At 58.9% G+C, this 17,965-nt stretch overlaps 2 protein-coding genes across 3 annotated transcripts in view; one reads left to right on the plus strand and one right to left on the minus strand.

Annotated features, from left to right (window-relative positions):
* Window positions 1-902: 902 nt before the first annotated feature.
* MYBBP1A (MYB binding protein 1a) lies at window positions 903-15,310 on the plus strand. Its single transcript, XM_014583007.2, is given in 27 exon segments — window positions 903-1,100; window positions 1,242-1,337; window positions 2,043-2,126; window positions 2,215-2,289; window positions 2,393-2,500; window positions 3,544-3,719; window positions 3,833-4,000; window positions 4,106-4,223; window positions 5,396-5,691; window positions 5,905-6,015; window positions 6,627-6,752; window positions 6,953-7,120; window positions 7,212-7,311; window positions 9,525-9,621; window positions 9,700-9,851; window positions 10,192-10,278; window positions 10,354-10,494; window positions 10,582-10,755; window positions 10,837-10,994; window positions 11,937-12,177; window positions 12,338-12,463; window positions 12,544-12,612; window positions 13,063-13,170; window positions 13,297-13,398; window positions 14,358-14,397; window positions 14,400-14,490; window positions 14,648-15,310. Coding segments are annotated over 27 exon segments (3,957 nt in total). The 3' UTR covers window positions 15,195-15,310.
* Window positions 15,311-15,390: 80 nt separating this feature from the next.
* The window catches only part of SPNS2 (SPNS lysolipid transporter 2, sphingosine-1-phosphate), a 19,516-nt gene continuing 16,941 nt past the window's right edge, over window positions 15,391-17,965 (minus strand). Inside the window, exons 10-11 of one of the 2 annotated variants that reach the window (XM_014583009.1) lie at window positions 17,783-17,829; window positions 15,391-17,180 (exon numbers count right to left, since the gene is read on the minus strand). In XM_014583009.1, coding sequence (XP_014438495.1) covers window positions 17,787-17,829 — 43 coding nt within the window. In that variant the 3' untranslated portion in view covers window positions 15,391-17,180; window positions 17,783-17,786. The remainder of the gene's footprint in view (window positions 17,181-17,782; window positions 17,830-17,965) is intronic. The other variant, XM_006165647.2, reaches the window with a different exon arrangement.

Raw genomic sequence — 17,965 nt, forward strand, 5'->3', positions numbered from 1 at the left:
GGCAGCTCTTCATGCCTCCGTTCCCCCCAAAATGGCTAGATCGCAGGAGCCATGGAGCTGGTTCTTGAAGAAGGGCTGTTCAGTTTTCTTCCTTGTCTCCTGGGTGGGGAGTGGGAGAGAGAATTATTAACAAGTTAAAGGGTGAGGCGGGGCTAACAGGCCCAGAAAGATGCCTCACCTTAAACAAAATTCTAAAAAGCAAAAATTAAAAAAAAAAAAAGAGAGAAGAGTCAGAGACAGAGATAGAGAGAGACAAAGACAGATAGAGAGAGGAAGCCTGAGAGGTGTCTTCCTACCACGCGAGTTTTCTATACTAAAGGTTGAATTATCAGTGGGACCTCTTCATTCCTCCTTTTCCCCGAAAATGGCTAGATTGCAGGAGCCATGGAGCTGGTTCTTGAAGAAGGGCTGTTCTGTTTTCTTCCGTCTCTCCTGGGTGGGGAGTGTGAGAAGGAATTATTAACAAGATAAAGGGCTAGGCAGGGCCAACAGGCCCAGAAAGATGCCTCACCTTAAACAAAATTTCGAAAAGCAAAAATTAAAAAAAAAAAAGAGAGAGAGGAGTCAGAGACAGAGACAGAGAGAGACAAAGACAGATACAGGGAGAGGAGGCCTGAGAGGAGTCTTCCTACCATGTGAGTTTTCTATATTGGAGGCTAAATGATCGGTGGGACCTCTTCATTCCTCTGTTTCCTCCCAAAATGGCTAGATCGCAGGAGCCAGGGAGCTGGTTCTTGAAGAAGGGCTGTTCTGTTTTCTTCTGTCTCTCCTGGGTGGGGAGTGGGAGAGGGAATTATTAACAAGATAAAATGCTAGGCAGGGCCAAGAGGCCCAGAAAGATGCCTCACCTTAAACAAAATTCTATAAAGCAAAACTTAAAAAAATAAATAAATGAGAGGGAGATGGAGAGTCAAGACTGTGCTGAGCCTATGTCTCCCTGGGAGGCGTCGCTGAATGGGGCCCGGCCCGCTGACTGCCAGGACTTCCTGAAACACAGTCGCGAATTCTTGGACTTCTTCTGGGACATTGCGAAGCCGCAGCAGGAGACACGGCTTGAGGCCACGGAGAAGTTGCTGGAGTATCTGCGCACAAGGCCAGAGGCATGGTGGCGGGATCTGGGGGAGCCGGCCTCGAGATTTGGGACGGGGGGTGGCGCGTGGTCGCGAATTAGGATGCGAAATGGGTGAGGGTGGGCGGATTCTTGTCAGTGTTCAACACGAAGGATGCGCTTGGTCCCCCAGGGCTCCGAGATGAAATATGCCCTGAAGCGTCTAATCACTGGACTCGGGGTTGGGCGAGAAACCGCTCGGCCCTGCTACAGTCTGGCCCTGGCTCAGGTGAGGAGGCGTCCTGGGAGGGGGCCACCCACGCTGTCAAAAAGGGGAGATGTGAGGAGAGCATAGGTCTCAGCTGCGGGGGAGGGAGTGGCCTGCGAAGAAGCCAGAGGGTGGTCTGTGAGAACAACGTGTATGAGCAAGACCTGTCCACAGACGTGCAGGCAGATGGAGTGGGAAGTTGAGCACATTTTTCTTTTGGTGCATGGATTGACCAAACTCCTGGATACACTTATTGGAAGGAGTGAGGTTTGGAGTGGGCTCCCTCACCTCTACAAGGCTCAGAGACCCTCTCCTGGCAAGAGCACCCAGCTGATGACCAGCCACCCTCTGGGAAACTTGGGTAACCAAAAGAGCAGCAGACCCCGTTCTTTGGGATCAGCCTATAGGGAGCTCAGAGCAGGCTATGGGGTTAAGGCGGGGGCCCGAGAGTCTCAGTCCAGCAGTTGAGGGGCTATAGAAGGTACTCTCTGAAGCCCTGGTGAAAATGGGGCAGGGAGACGAGAGTCAGTTCCATTTGAACAGCAGTGTCTCATCGTCAGTGCTTCACAGAGGGCGTGAGCTGCTTCAGAAGCATCCTCGGAGTGGGAATAGGAACCCCAGGCTTCTTGGGAAAAGCTGAAGGAACAAGGGAGGTTCAGGTCTGTTGGGGTATAGCTGGACCACTCCCCTGAGCCCTCATCTTCCCCCTGCCACAACTCCTGGCAGCTCTTGCAGTCTTTTGAAGACATCCCCTTGAGCAGCATTCTGGAGCAGATAAAAGAAAAATACGACCTGCAGAAGGTGAAGAAGGTGAGCATTAGTGTCCCCAGGAAGGTCAGGAGCCTTGGGGGTGGGAGGGTGGGGGGTTTCTCTCACCTACACCAGACTCCTTTTCTAGGCAATGATGAGACCCGCTCTCTTTGCAAACCTGTTCGGGGTACTAGCCCTCTTTCAGTCAGGCCGGCTGGTAAAGGTAAGATCTTTGGAGGTCCAGGGGGTATGGAGACTGGCTTGGGAATGGTGGGGGGCCATGGCGTGCCCTGCGTTTAAACCCTCTGTTCCTCTGTGGGTACCAGGACCAGGAGACACTGATGAGGTCGGTGAAGCTGCTGCAGGTCCTGGCCCAGCACCACAATCACTTGCAGGAGCAGCCCCAGAAGGCCCTGGTGGACATCCTTTCCGAGGTACGGGCTTTCCAACCGTGGGTGATGGGCAGTACTCCTTGTTACAGGAACATGGAGAAGATGAGATGACGTAAAACAGCCCTTGAGCAACACTGCCCTGTATAATGTATATCCATATCATTGAGGCTTTCTTAGTAACTGCTTCCAAAAGGCAAACAGAAACAGATGTAGTTTAGCAACATTTTATCTAATCTGGGATGTCTAAAATATCATGGCAACAATCATTGTAAAAAAGAATGGCCGAGGAGTTCACACACTCTGTCACAGTAAGGCTCTGAAATAACCCAGCGTGTATCTTAACACTCACAGCCCACGGCCACCCAGATTAGGCACGATTGGGGCGCTCCGTAGCTCTGTGCGGCTGTGGCTGTTGTATTGGGCCGCACAGCTCCTCAGGACTGCCTGGCATGGGGCGGGTGCATTGAACACGTTTGCCATTGTTGTCTCGGTCAGGGCTGGTCCCTCATAGGCCTCCACTGTCCTACTCGGGAAACCGAAGTAGCCCTGGTACCCTAGGCCTCTTTGCCACTGAAGAAGTAGGCCCTGCTGGCTGCTGCAGGCTAAGTTTTCTGCATAGGCTTTAGCTCAGAGGTGAAAGGACCTGAATTTGAATCAGATCAGCTCTGCTTAGGGCTGATCTTCAACAAGGATTACTAAAAGGCCGCCCAAGGCCAGTTGGCATTGGGGAGAGGGTGCTCTCTGGACTGGTCTTGAGTGCAGCAGTGACGCTCTGCTCAAGAGAAGCCAGACCCCACATAGAGACCAGAGCTCAGATCCTGTCTCGTTGGCCTGAAGCATGGCAGGCATGAGTGCCCTGGGATCCGAGGGGCTGGAGGACTGGAAGAAGGGGTCACAGCACGAGCAGACCCTGTGGCGGGTGCCTTAACAGAGAAACTCCGCTGCCAAGGAGTATTTTAAGAAATGCCCTTTGATGGTTCTGGTGCCCTCACAAGTTGAGTTACAGCAGACCTGTACTGTGCCAGGGGCCTGGCACGTAGAACAGGGCCGTGGGGCTCACCCCCTGACTGTCTCCCCACCCCTAGATCCCGGAGGCCATGTTACAGGAGGTCCTGGCAAAGGTCCTCAAGGCCAACTTGAACGTGGTACTCAGCTCCCCTGAGCACCTAGAGCTCTTCCTCCTGGCCCAGCAAAAGGTGCCTACGAAACTTGAAAACCTCATGGGTCCAGTCGACCTATTCTCCAGCGAGAACATTCCCAGGTATGAGGGAGAAGGGTGGATAGGCTCTCCCCAGGGGTGTCCCTGTGCCCTTGGCACCCCAGCCCCTGTCTGTGGGGCAGGCGTTCCCTGAGACCGCTCACCGTCCTGCACAGGTTAGTGAACGTGCTGAAGGTGGCCGCCGCCGCCGTCAAGAAGGAGCACAAGCTGCCTGCTGTGGCTCGGGATCTGCTCCACCTGGCATTTAAGGAGGACAAGTTCCCACTCTTCTGGAAGGAGGTAGTGGAAGAAGGACTGCTGAAGAAACAGTTCTGGCCAGCCAGGTGTGTGCAGTGCTCTTCTTGTCTCCACTCCCCTGTCCCTGTTAAGTGTAGTGGGCCACCCAGAGGAACCAAGGCTCTGACCATGCTCTGTCCCGCCCCCTTCAGCTATCTGTGTTTCCGCCTGCTGGGCACAGCTCTGCCGTTGCTGTCCCTGGAGCAGCTGCAGCTGGTGATGCGAGGCAACCTGATCCGCCACTACGGGGAACACCTGGTCACTGCTAAGGTGGGCACCATCTGTCTGGCTTAACACTGCCAGAAAGGGCTAGGCAACAGGCTCTTCCCACCAAGAGAGAGAGCTGAGGGTCCCGGCCTACGAGGAGCTCAGGATCTGCGTGCCACTACCCTCTTAGTAAAGAGCTGCCTAAACCCCCTCCTCTCTGGCAGGTTTGGGCATGGTCAGACTCCCTCCAGCCCCAGTGGGTATTGCAGTAATTAAAACAGTCACCACCGATGTTTCGAATGCTCTCGTGCACCCCGTGCTAAGCCGAGCATTGAACAGGAGTTAAGTGCATGGGATTCAAGCTCCAGACTACAGGGTTCCAGCCCTGCCTCCCCTGCTCACAGTCTGTGTGACCTGGTACCCATGGCCTCATTTCCCTTTGCCTGCCTGCCTGCCTGCCTTTTAAAAAAAAAACGAGGGGACAGTACATCCCCCGCAGGGCTGTGGAGATGACTGGGGTCACGTATATGGGGCACTGAGGAGTAGCTGATGCACAGTACGAGCTCCTAGGCCCTCGCCCGCCCATGTCCGCACTGCAGCTAGCTTCCCGGGGCTGTCCCTGTTTCTGGGTCGGGGGACAGTTCAGAACGCACAAGGCAGTGGGTAAGAGCTCAGGCTGTGAAGTGGGACTGGCTGGGTCCAAATCTCATCCGCACCACTCGGAGTCCTGGGGCCCTGAGAAGTTACTACCGAGCTTTTAGTCCGTCACTGCTTCATCTGTGAAACCGCGGTAGTGACCGGTGCAGGGTGCTGACCGTGTAGCGGTGTTTGGCATGTGCTGAGCAGGTGAGGGTGTAGTTTTTGAGCCGAAAATCATAAAGCTAGATTTGAACACTGGTCCGTCTGGACTCATAACCTCCTCTCCATGATGCTTCGAGCCTAGAAAAGAGCCCAGATCCAGGGTGGGCAGCCTGTCTCAGTCCTTTCGGTGAGAGTTAGAAGTGGGGTGCATCCTGGTGCCGAGGTGTAGAACCCAGAGAGGGCAGGTGAGGGTAGCCTTGACCCCAGACAAAAGTGTTGGGGTAGCAGGAAGCTGTTGGAAATCTAGGCTCAGCCTGGCTGTATTGGAGTCGGAGGGGGGCTTCTGAGCCTCAGTTTACACTGTAGAGGACGAGACTGGTGGGGCTACTATACCCCTGGGCTGGTAACCCCAGCCCTGTGCCTGACCCTCACAGGTCCCAAACCAGTTCAAGTTTGCCCCCGAGATGCACGAGTACGTGGACACCTTCCTTGAGGGCTGCCGGGAAGACCCTGAGCGGCAATTAGCCCTGCTGGTGGCCTTCTCTTCTGTCACCAACCAAGGCCTCCCTGTCATGCCTACCTTCTGGCGGGTCGTGAGGTTCCTGAGTCCCCGTGCCCAGCAGGACTACGTGGCCTGGCTACAGGACATGTTTCTCCGGCCCGACCTGGACTCCTTGGTTGACTTCAGTACCCCCAACCAGAAGAAAACCCAGGATGCGTCCTTGCACGTGTGAGTGGACCTGCAGGAAGGACCTGGGGTTCAGGAGCTGGCTTCTGGACCTACTGAGCCCAGAGACCTGACAGTGCGTGGGCTCCAAGCCATAGGCGCATGAGGGAGGACTGCAGCTCTCAGATGAGGGCTTGGTTTCCTGCCTCCAAGGGGAGGCAGAGGAATGCCCTCTCTCGGGCTTTTCTAAATGGCTTCCCCGGGCCCTGCCCCCAGGCCTGAGCGGGCTGTGTTCCGGCTGCGCAAATGGATCATCCTCCGGCTGGTCAGCATTGTGGACACCTTGCAGCTGGAGACGGAAGAGTCCTTGGTGGAACAGGTGGCCAGGTGTGAGATGTGCTAAAGCCCCAGGTCCCCATGGGTGGCATGTCCAAGGAATTGGGCCCTTGCCTGGACCTAATTGGGGGCTCCCGGCTTCTGGCTCAGAAGCCTTTGGGTTGGATCAGCGGTGGGGAGCAGGCACAAGGTGACCTGGGAACTGCTCGGAGGTCCATGAGGAGAAGGGTCCCAGGGAGTGCGAGGCTGCAGGGCCTTTAACAGTTCAGACTTGCGTGTGAGTCCTGCCTGCAACCTTTGCACGTCAATAGAGGCAAGCCTTTTGTCTGACACCAACATTGTCTGTGCCAGACACGGAGCCAGGTACTGTTTGCGGAAGCAATGGTGACCTGGCCATGGTCACACAGCGTAGCATCCGTCTAGGCTCCATGGAGGGGCTCTGCTTCCCCAAGTCAGTCACACTGCTCAGCCGCAGGCCAGAGAAGTGGCCCTTTCTTGGCATTGGCTGGCTGCTCCCAGCCTTGTCCCGTTAGGCCCTGAGCAGAGGCTGTCCCTCTCCCCCTTCCTCTTGACCTCGCCCTTGATGGTGCCGTCCAAGGAGGGGGCCTGTGAGACGAGTGGCACTAACCACGGCAGTGCTGCCTGCTCTCCCACCCTCCCAGGTTTTGTCTGTTCCACTCGTTCTTTGAGACAAAGAAGCCCACAGTCCAGATCCCAGAGACCAAGCAGCAGTTGTCCTTCCCTCTGGAGAGCCGGACCCGAGAGGTTGTCAGCAGCGCCTTCTTTAGGTGAGCCTTGGGCAGCCTGGGAGAGGTGTGAGGCAAGCAGGCAGCCCGAGGACACTTGCCCCCCCTGGTTCTAAGCTGGGTACAATGACAGAGGTCCACTGAGTTCCAGGGGAGGCAGGGGACCAAGCCCCAGGGTGGGTGAGGGAAGCATCCACGTTCACTAGTTTGATGCTCTGACGCCATTCTGCACCCTCACCCAGTCTGCTGCAGACCCTCAGCACACAGCCCTGGCTGACCCAGGCCCGTACCCAGGGTAAGCAGCCCTGGGCTTCCCGCCTGGTGCAGTTGGCAGACCAGCTGTTGAACCACAGCCGCAACGTGGCCACCGTGGCCCCCTTCACTACAAAGCAGCGCCAGGCCTGGGACCGGTGAGGGGACAGAACTTCCGGGGGAGGTAGGGAGGGTTAGCCGGGCTCTGGCTGGCAGCAGCGGCCTAAAAACACGCCTGTCTCTCCCCAGGATGCTGCAGACTCTGAAGGAGCTGGAGGCCCACTCCTCTGAGGCCAAGGCCACTGCCTTCCAGCACCTGCTGCTCCTGGTGGGCATCCACCTCTTCAGGGTACGTACAGTGGCCTAAGAGGAGGGAGGGTCTTAGAACCCGGGCTCTGGGGCACAGCAGGCTCCCTATGGAGAGATCTGAGGGTGTCCGGATGGCCAGGAGAGGCTCTGGCTAGTGGAAGCTGGAAGGTTTTGAAAGCCAACCCAGTCCTAGGTGGGATTACAACCCCCCCCAAAAAAAGTGCATCATCCACTTACCAGGCACCTGCCAGCACCTCGCCTCTCTGTATAAGATCTTGTAATCCTACAGCTTTAGGCCGGCACTTCTCCCATGCTCGGCAGATGGGCAAAGACTCAGAGAGGCTGAGTAACTTGCCCTGAGCCACACGGCTGTTCATAGGACCGCCCAGATGTGCCTTACTGACCAAAGGTGAAGGTGCTGCCTTCCTGGGAGGGAGGTCCCGTTGTCCTCTTACGGCGGGGGTAGCCTGACTTACGGGGTGCCTCCTCTGCCATCTGGTAATCCGTTTGGTAGTGGGGTCCTGGCTTCTATGTTTAGGTCTCTCACCCAAGGCTGATAGTGATGGTCGAGGCTAGCGTCTCTGGGTCACATTTGACCTCACCCTTGACCCCATTCTTGAACTCATGCACCTCCTGGTACAGGGTCCTTCAGACCCGCCGCGTCTTCCTTTCCATCCTCCCACCGAGAAGCTCTGGCTGCACTTGGAGGGCCGGGTCAGCAGTGCTTTTGTCTCTCGTGGTTTCTCCTTCACCCTGAACCCCGCTCTCCTCAGAAATGTTTCACTGGGCTCTTGTCAGGGCTGCTCCTGGTCTTAAGTAGCCTGAGCAAGTGGACCTCTCCCGGCTGTGAGGCTATGCCATTTGCTTCCTGGCCTCCAAGTGGTGTAGAGGCTAGCCACCGTGCCTGTATGATCCTTGCCGCGGGGCCTTCGATAGCAGCAGGCCTTGACACTTGCTGAGCAGCCCAGGCCCAGGACCTCTGAGCTTGGCGTAGGTGGGCGATGTTGCTGTTTGGGCTGTGTCAAACCCTTGAATGAAGGTACAGCTCAGAAGAGGGCAGGGCCCGGCTGGCCACACAGTCAGGGATGGGGAGACCAGTGGTCAAAGCTTTGGGGTCCTATTCTGGCCTTTTCTACCACCATGGCCTGGACATTGAAGCTGCCCACTGCATTAGAAGGGGGAAGTCAGCCTTTTCAGTACCACAGGCCCCGAGGTGTGTTCAAGACCCCTCCCCTACCCCCAACTCACTGTCTGGTGGCAGGAGTCTGGGCTTTACCCCAGCAAGGTAGATTTAAATTTAATTAAATTAATTAAACCTTTAAAATTTAAAATGATTTTTCAGTCTAAAATAGTTATTTTTCTTTTTTGAGACAGATTTTTTTTTTTAATAATTACTTGGTCATTAATTTATTTTAATTTGACCAGAGAGATACACAGAGAAAGAGAGGAAAAGAGAGAAAGCAAGCCACCAGGTTCGGTATTTGAACTGCAGTTGGGCATGTGTGTGGCCAGCACCTTAACCACCACGCCACCTGCTGGTCCCCAAGAGAGAGATTTTTGCTGTAGGGTACATGCACTCATCAGAGAGACCAAGAGACAGAATGAGAAATCACCCTCCAGGAGTGATGGCTGTGCCACAATCCTTTCTTTTCCATTCTCCTCTCAGGATCTTGGGCGTGCGCACACACACACCCGGCATGTTTTAAGCCACTGACTCTGGCACTCAAACTGCAGTCAAATACAATTTTTTCCTAACTAGACAGGGACAGAGCGAGAGAAAGAGAAGGAAAGTGAGAAAGCAAGCTGCCCAGTCTGGGACTTGAACTGTGGTCAGCCATGTGGGAATCCAGCACCCTTAACCGCCATGCTACGTGCCAGCCCCCCTTCAGTCCTATTTCTAATGTCAAACCAGGTGTGGAGGCGTGATCCAGAACTGCAAATTGGACAGGACCGGCAGGCTTTGTGCCCACACCATCCCGTCAGGCTCTGCTTCCTGGCAGTTGGGCTCTGTGCTCCCTCGGGGTGCTCAGTCCCCCGCAGTGTGTCAGATGTAAATGGGTCATCAGCTCTTGGCTGCCCTGGGGTCCGGCTGGGGTCTTGCATTCAGGACTGTGAGGGTGACTGCCAGGGCAGGCTGGTGGCCATGGTGTCCAGCCTTTGCTGCCATCCTCCCTGCTTGGCCAGTCCTCTGCCTGGCTCAGCAGGGACTGGGAGCAGGGTTTGCCCCTGATTTCTCTCCCTTCCTGTCCACAGTCTCCCGCAGAGAGCTGTGACTTGCTCGGTGACATCCAGACCTGCATCAAGAAGAGCCTGGCAGAGAAGACCCGCCGGACCCGCTCCAAGGCCACCAGTAGGTCATTGGTCCCGGGTCGGGTGGCCAGTCAGCTAGCAGGACCCTGCCCAGGCTCAGCCCTGTCCCTGCTTGCAGGTTCCCAGGAGCCGCCGTGGGTGGAGGTGCTGGTCGAGATCCTGCTGGCCCTCCTGGCCCAGCCCAGTAACCTGATGCGCCAGGTGGCACGGAGTGTGTTTGGCCACATCTGCTCCCACCTGACACCGCGGGCCCTGCAGCTAATCCTGGATGTGAGTTGGGCCTTTGGGGAAGTGACCCCGGGGAAGGGGCTAGTGAGCACAGCCGTTCTGAGAGTGCCCGCCTGCCCTGAGACCATCCTGCAGAGGTGGGCGAGGAGCCCCAGCCTAGGCTCCTCTGCTCTACAGCCTGCTCCAGGGCATCCCTGGGCTCTGCCAGGAAGGCACTGGGGGCTGCGCCTTCTCTCCTGGGCTCCATTTTTCTCCCTGTCACGGCCTTTGGCTGACCTTGGCTTAGGTCTGGTCTAAGAAGGTGACCAGGAGGGCCTGGTAACCTGAGAAGGGTTGGGGTCCAGGGCAGCAGATGGGGCAGCGGCCTGGGACTCCTCTCCAGGTGCTGAACCCCGAGGCAAGCGAGGACGAGGACGACAATGTGGTGGTCACTGACGATGCTGATGAGCAGCAGCTAAAGGACACAGAGGTATTTCGCAGCAAGGGACAGCCATGGGCAGACACGTGTGGGCAGTGGGGAGACTAACACGCCTGCCCCGGACAGGACAAGAGCTCAGATAGTGAAGAAGACAAAAACTCAGAGAGCGAGGAGGAAGAGGAGAGCGAGGAGGAGGATCGCGACAAGGATGTGGACCAGGGCTTCCGGGAGCAGCTGATGGCCGTGCTGCAGGCTGGGAAGGCGCTGGTGAGCGGGAACCGGCAAGGGCTGGGTTGTGAGTGTGTGTCCGTCCCCACCTGAGGCCTGGCTGACCTCCGGACCTTGGTCCTGCAGGGTGGAACGGACAGCGAGGATGATGAGGAGGAACTGGGGGACGAGGCCATGATGGCCCTGGACCAGAACCTCGCCAGCCTCTTCGCCGAGCAGAAGCTGCGCATTCAGGCCCGGAGGGACGAGAAGAACAAGCTGCAGAAGGAGAAGGCACTCCGGCGGGACTTCCAAATCCGGGTGAGCCTGAGGGCCGGGCTCCGCCGCTCCCTGCCCTCCTGCGCATGCTCCACACTGCTGACGCCCCCTCCCCGGCCACAGGTGTTGGACCTGATCGAGGTGCTGGTGACCAAGCAGCCCGAGAACGCGCTGGTCCTGGAGCTGCTGGAACCGCTGCTGAGCGTCATCCAGCGCAGCATGCGCAGCAGCAGCAGCAAGCAGGAGCAGGACCTGCTGCACAAGACGGCCCGCATCTTCACGTGAGCCAGGCCGGGTCGTCCCCACCCTCAGGGTCGCAGTAACAGCATCCCGACTGTCACAGGCAGTGGGGATCCTGAGTGAGCAAGGCGGCAGGGAGACAGGTGGGGGCACCTCGCCCAGTCCTGGAGAAACGGCAGCAAGACTGGGAGCTGTGGGATGGACAGGAGCTCAGCGGACCAGGCCTCAGGCAAGGCAGGAGGGGAGGAAGGGTATCTATGGGAGCCAGTCGGCCACAACCGAAGCATAAGGCAAGCCACAGGGCGGGAGAAGCCATGCAGACCCTGACTCTGGCAGTTCCAGGGCTCCGCAGAGGCTTTTCAGCAAGAGCATGGGAAAGGACAGGATCTGGGCCTGGTCTGCCTTTTAAGGAACAAGCAGCAGAGGACCACACTAGGGCCAGGAGCCCAGCAGGTGCTGGTGACCAAGCAACCCGAGAGGCGACTGCAGGTGCCAGCTACAGACCTGCCCTCCAGAGCTCCGAGACGACAGGGAAGGCAAAGGTCTAGGGACCAGAACGCCACGTCTGCAGCAGCGAGGGGCCGGAGAGGGCGTGGTGGCCAGCAAGTCCCAGGCCAGCCCCAGGTCACACTAGCTCAGGTAGCCTTCGGCACCTGCTTGGACAAGGTCCAGGGCCCTGCCTCTTGTCCCCACTCTATCTCCCCACTGCAGGTAGCATAGGGTTCTGAGAACACAGACCCTCGTCTGATATTGCAAGAGGCTTGCTGACCACTGTCCCAGGAGAGATGGGTGCAGACAAGCAATGGACGAGCTCGGGGTGTTTGTCCCGGTTAGCCTCAGCCCAGGGAGCTGTTATCCTCTCTGGCCTGCCTTCTGCCACCTTGGTCAAGATCCCCACTGTGAAATGGGACCCAAGGTCCCACCTTTTGGCTCATAGAAGGATGGAGAGCATGTTTTGACCAGCTCTGCCCCATCATCTGTAGGCACCAACTGTGCCGCGCCCGGCGCTACTGCCAGGACGTGGGTGACTACGTGGAGACGCTACACGCCCAGGTGCAGCGGCTGGTGCAGCAAGCTGGCCGGCAGGCCGAGTCCGCGGTCGCCCTCTACTACTTCAACGCCTCTCTCTACCTGCTGCGGGTCTTGAGGGGCAACACCGAGAAAGGTGCCCGGCAGAAGCAGAGAGAGAGCACCAACGCCAGCTCCCAGCCGAAGGGCGCACAGGTAAGGGCCTGGCCCTGGGGACTGCGAGAGAGGTGCTCAGCCGGCAAGCCAGGTGCTATCCTGGTATTTCACAGCCGGGCTTGCAGTGTGAGCCCCTTGCCTTCTGAGGGTAGCCCCATCTCTGCTCCCAGCTTCACTCTCACTCTCTCCCCTGGCTCAGGCCGCCAGTTGCTTGGACTTGAGCCTCGTGGCCCCTGTCTACTCAGCAGCCCTGAGCTCCTTCCTGACCAAGCGCAACAGCCCACTCTCCGTTCCCATGTTCCTTAGCCTCTTCTCCCGGCACCCGGTAAGTGTCAGACTGGCCCTGCCCCTCCAGGCCCCTGCCAACCAAGCGCTTGCTTCACAGTTCCTGTCCTTCCCCCCCAGGTGCTCTGTAAGAGCCTGCTGCCCGTCCTGGTCCAGCACATGGCAGGCCCAACACGGCCTCGGCAACAGGTGAGGGGCCCCCAGGTCCCAGCGGAGGGCCCTCGATCCCCCTCTTACTCCACTTTTGACAGGCTTGTGGGGCCTGAGCCCTCTGGCTCCCTGATGCGCAGGACGCCCCCGGTGGTGTCTGCTCAGGGTCTGGGGCTGTCAGGGGCAGGCTGGAGGACAGTGGCACCAAACTTGGAAGGGGGCCAGGAACTGTCCCAACCTGAGGGCCCACCTCTGTCCAGTGGGGTTCCTGCCTGCCCCAGGCCCCAGCAAGTCCCCCACAACAGAAAGGACAGGAGCAGGCAGTAGAGAGCCCAGAGCAGCAGGCGGCCCCTTTCACATAGCCTAGGGTCACCGTGAGCTGGTCAGGTTCCCGGTCTCTTCTCCTGGCACCCGGTGCTCTGTAAGAGCCTGCTGTCCGTCCTGGTCCAGCACATGGCAAGCCCAACACGGCCTCGGCAACAGGCCCAGGCTTGTCTGCTGCTACAGAAGACCCTGACCACGCGGGAGGTGAGAGCCTGCTTCGAGGACCCCGAGTGGGAGCGGCTGATCGGCCAGGTGCTGACGAAGGTCACTGAGGTAAGACCCTCTTACCAGCTTCCTCGGGACAGGCCTCCAGGGTGGGATTCGGGTTGTCTCGGAGACATGGGAGATGGGCCTTCCGCCCGCTCTGCCGAGCGCCTCAGCCTGACTGCCCCTCCCTAGAACCTGCGGACGCTGGGGGAGGCACAGAGCAAGTCGGAGCAGCAGAAGGAGCTGTTCTCCCTGGAGCTGCTCAACTCCCTCTTCAAGACAATTAATCACGAGGTGAGCCTGAGCCGCCTGGGCTCCAAGGGGAAGGGCACTGCGCTGGGCTTGCTTCACGGCAGGAGGGTGGGCACCAGGTAGGACCTGCAGAGCCAGGAGCTGTGTGGAGTCAGTTCTGCGTGCCAGGGTGAGGAGCTCTGCCATCCTGGGCGTGGTGTTGCCCAGCTCCGGGGAGGCCACTGCAAGCAGATGGAGGAGCTGGAGACCACTCGGGGTGGGCAGCATCAGTAGGAGGCCAGGGCAGGTGGGGAGTGCGATGCTCACAGCACGAGAGTCTCGGAGCCTGGCCTAGAGGGAGCAGGTCTGGGCGCCTAAGCTCATACAGGGAGTGGTCAGAGCCCAAGTCGAGAGCGAGCTTGGATTTTGACCAGGCTGGAGGGAGGAAGCAGGGCTGAGGACTGAGCCTTACAAAATGGCAGCCAAAGAGGGGGCATGCAGGATGGTGGAATCTCTTGGGTGCTGTGGAGGAAGCCAAGAGTGGGCTGGCTTGGTGGTGCAGCAGTAATGGTGCTGCTCAGATGATTTTTGAATCCACATGGAGGTCGTGGGTTCAGTTTCCACACTGGCCTGCATGTGCTGGGCCTGCACGCCATGGTCCTGGCTGGCGGGGGATCATAGCCCGAGACCCTGTTGAGGGTGCTTGTTTTTCTCCCTCGTGTCTCTGTATCTTGATCTCACGAAAGACACTTCCAAAGGGGGAAGAGTCCTGGGAGGTGGATAGGCCAAAGCTGCCACAGGAGAGGACTGTGGGCGGTGATGAAACCACCTTGGCTGCGGGGAAGGGAAGGAACACCTGGGACTTCTGGTTTCCTCCCCAGATGAGACCAGTGACAGGCAGGAGTGGCTAAGGGCTTAGGAGGCGGCCAGGGTCGCCAGAGTGGCAGCAACCGGCCAAGGTGGAGGGTGGGGACCGAGAGCGGGGGAGCAGCCACTGCAGCCCCAGCCTTCCCTCCCCTAAGCTGACCGTGGACCTGACCGCTCTCCTGGCCATGCTGCAGGGCGGCAGCAGAGCCTGCAGCAGGGGGAGTGCCCTGCCGGGACCAGCCGCCTCTGCGACCTCTACTGGCAGGCCATGAAGTACCTGGGAGTCCAGTAGGTTCCTGAGGGGCTGGAAGGAACCTCCAGGCGCTGCACATCTCTGATCCGCATGCTCGGATGTGGGAGTTTGGGGTGGCCTGGGTTGCAGAGGACCTCGGGGTAGTGGCTCCTGTTCTCACTGCATCCTCTAACCTTGCTTCCTTCCTCCCAGGCGTCCCAAGTTGGAGAAGAAGGATGCCAAGGAAGCCCCCAGTGCCACCGAGAGCCCCGTTAGCATGAAGCGGAAGAAAAAGGGATTTTTGCCAGAGACAAAGAAGCGGAAGAAACGCAAGTCAGAGGATGTTTCGCAAGAGGCAGATGCCAAGCCTGCAGCTCCTGGCGGGGAACAGCCCCCCAGCACAGGCAAGAAGAAGAGGAAGAAGAAGAAGAAGGCCAAGGTCCCGGCCCAGGCCCAGGCGAATGGGATGCCTGCCACCCAGAGTCCCGCCCCTGACACCCCCACCCTGAACCCCGACACCCCAGCCAAGACCCCTAAGCTGCAGAAGAAAGCCCAAAAGCTGTCCCAGGTGAATGGAGCCTCTCCCCTGTCCCCCTTGGAGCCTGCAGGCAAAAAGCAGCATCAGAAATCTCTTTCTAAAAAGGGCGTCTTGGGCAAGTCGCCACAGTCCGCCCTGCTGCGGAAAAAGGCAAGGCTGTCTTTGGTCAGCAGGAGCCCCAGCCTGCTCCTGAGCGGGGCCAGGAAAAGAAGGGCCACCTGAGGAAGGTGAGAACACCCTGAGGCAGGCCTGCCTCATCCCCTACCCCGTCAGCCCCAGAGACACCTATTTTTTTCACCATGATTTTAATAAACAAGCCAGTCTGAGGCACGAGCTTCCGCGCTGGGAGTAGGTCTGTCGCCGGCCTGCCAGGGGTCCTGCTGCAGCGGGCACAGCCTGAACTGTCTCCCCAGGGTCCCAGAGTGCGGGGGCCTGGTTCTGGGTCAGATCCTGCTGCTGCCCTGGCCTGTTTCTCACGTGCGACTTCTGTGGGGCTGCACCTTGTTCCCGGGGCTGTGTGCAGTGGCCACACTGGGCACAGTGTGACCGCCCCCGACCCCTGCCCAGGGATGTTTCACTGCAGGAACTACCAGGCCGTGATTTAAATAGGTTTATTTCTTCATTTACAAGAGGAATATATTTGGCTTCTCTCTTAAGACTCTGAGATTCACAATCAGCAGCTCTAAAAAATAAAGGAGCAGTTTTGCTTCCGGAAGGAAGAGGAGGCAACACTTGGACCTGGTTCTTGTACAACAAGAAAACATTGCTGGGGCCCCCAGCTGAGGCCGGGGTGACCATGGAGGCCAGGCTGGTCTTTGGGGTATCCCCACCCCTTGCCAGGCCCCCAGGCGCCCCAGAGCTCAGTGAGGTGGGCGCTCCGCCAGCTTGCACACGACTGATGTCACAGCCAGCCAGTGACTGAGGGGCTGGGAGTTGGTTCTTGGGGTCTCCTACCGGCCCCGAGGGCCCCCACACCAGAACACCTTGATTGTAACAGATGTGTGGGAATTGTGTGGAGTCAGGATAGGCTTCCCAGGGGGCCGGCAGCAACACCCCAGTGTGGCTGCAGGATAACGGGGACTGCAGACAGTGCGATCCAAGGCTGGGGTGGAGGCCCAGCCCCCAGGGGACAGCTGGGAGTCGCGGAGCTTTCCGATGTGCGTGTGCAGCAGCAGCAGCGTGTGGGTGTAGGTGGCTCAGGGGGTTGGCCTCTCCAGGTGGGCCTCAGCCTCCACCAAGCTCATGCCCCGGGCAGGAAGCTCTGTGGAGGGCTGCTTCCTCCAGCAGCCAGAGCTCTGGCTACTGCCCCATGGATTCTGGGAACAGTCCCCTGGGTCCTGTCCCTGGAAATGGTTCAGCCTGGCCTGGGGCAGGGAGGGGTTCTTGGCTTCAGGGTGGGGGGGCCACAAAGATGTAGGAGGCACACGGAGCCCCGCAGAGGTGGACTGGTGGTGGCTCTCAACAGTCTGAAGCCTGGAGCACAGGTGGGGGTGCAGCTGCTGCCAGGGCCTTCACCCCTGGCGATGCCAGCTCCCTGTCAGGATGGTCCCCACCTGGGGGACCTTCAGACTGAGCCAGCCTGAGCTCAGTAGGGACGAATGTCCTCCAGAGTGGCCAGCTGGACCAGGAAGTGCCCAGTGACTTGGGTACCTGGTGGTTAGCCAGGTGGAGTCCAGCATCCTCAGGTCAGAGGCCGGGGAGACTGGTCCCTGGCTCCTCAGGGGACCTCAGAACCTGGACCTCTGCCCTGAGGCCTGGGCCATCTCCGCTCTGTACAGTCCGGGGTCCGCTGGATCTTCAAAGCTGCAGACGGTGCCTTGTCCAGCCAGCCGTGTGGGAAAGTCCGGCCCCCTGGCCCCGAGGTCCAAGGAAGGCAGGGACTTGCCCAAGGTCACATAGGCCAGTGACAGGCCAGGCTCTCCCGATGCGCCCACTTGGGGCCATCTCCCTTGGCCCCAGGAGTCCCGCAGCCCAAATCCAGGGCTGGGAATCTGGCCAACTCCATGGTTCCAACACACACAGCCTTCCAGGCTAAGTGAGGACACGGCCTCTTCATGGAGCCAGGGCCACTTAGTCCCTGGCCAGGGATGGTGGGTGCCTAGCTGTGGGTCACACACACAGCTCTGGGACAGCCCTGTGGGTCCAGGACGCCGTAGGACACTTCCTAGACTAGGTAGGAGTGTGGGTTCTTCGTCATCCCAGTGGCACCTGAAGGAGGGGTGTCAGGTCAGAGGTGAGCTTTGGGAGCCATGCCAAGGTGTCCCCCTTTCTGTTGTCCTTGCTGTTTGGAGAAACAGGCCTGTTTTGGCCCCCAGGTTTTGTACTGCTGGGAACCCGCAGCTTCTAGCTGCCAGGCCCCGAGGAAGGTCAAGTAGGGATCAGGCCCTGGCACCCCTAAGAGGACTTGGGAGGGGAGATTACGGAGCGGGAGTTTCTGGCCAACCGCTGCCCTGACCTGTGACCCAGCCCTTCTAAGGAAGGAGCCTGCTCCCCCCTTCACCCATCAGGAAATTCCAGCACCTTCTCCAGAGGACACCAAGCCCAGGAGTGGGGCGGTGCTCAGGAGGAGAGCCCCCTGTCCCCTCACTGGCCTTGCCCTAGCATCAGACATCAGGAGCCCTCAGCCCCGCCAGCTTCACGCCCCCCTTCGCCCATCAGGAAATTCCAGCACCTTCAGAGGACACCAAGCCCAGGAGTGGGGCGGTGCTCAGGAGGAGAGCCCCCTGTCCCCTCACTGGCCTTGCCCTAGCATCAGACATCAGGAGCCCTCAGCCCCGCCAGCTTCACGGGGCCTCCCTGGCCTCACTCACCACCTCAGACTTTCAGGGATGCGGGCGGCATCACTAGCTGGTTCACCCTGGGGGAGAGACGGGCGGGGGTCAGGGTGGCGTGTCAGCGGGGGCCGGGCCCGGGCACTGCTCTGGCACATGGCGTCGCGGGGGCCGGCGGACCGGAGGTGCTGGGCAGGGGCCTCGTCCGCCCCCGGGGGAGGT

This window comes from Tupaia chinensis, unplaced genomic scaffold (genome assembly GCF_000334495.1).
Source record: "Tupaia chinensis unplaced genomic scaffold, TupChi_1.0 Scaffold143973_1, whole genome shotgun sequence".
In the NCBI taxonomy this organism is placed as follows: domain Eukaryota; kingdom Metazoa; phylum Chordata; class Mammalia; order Scandentia; family Tupaiidae; genus Tupaia; species Tupaia belangeri.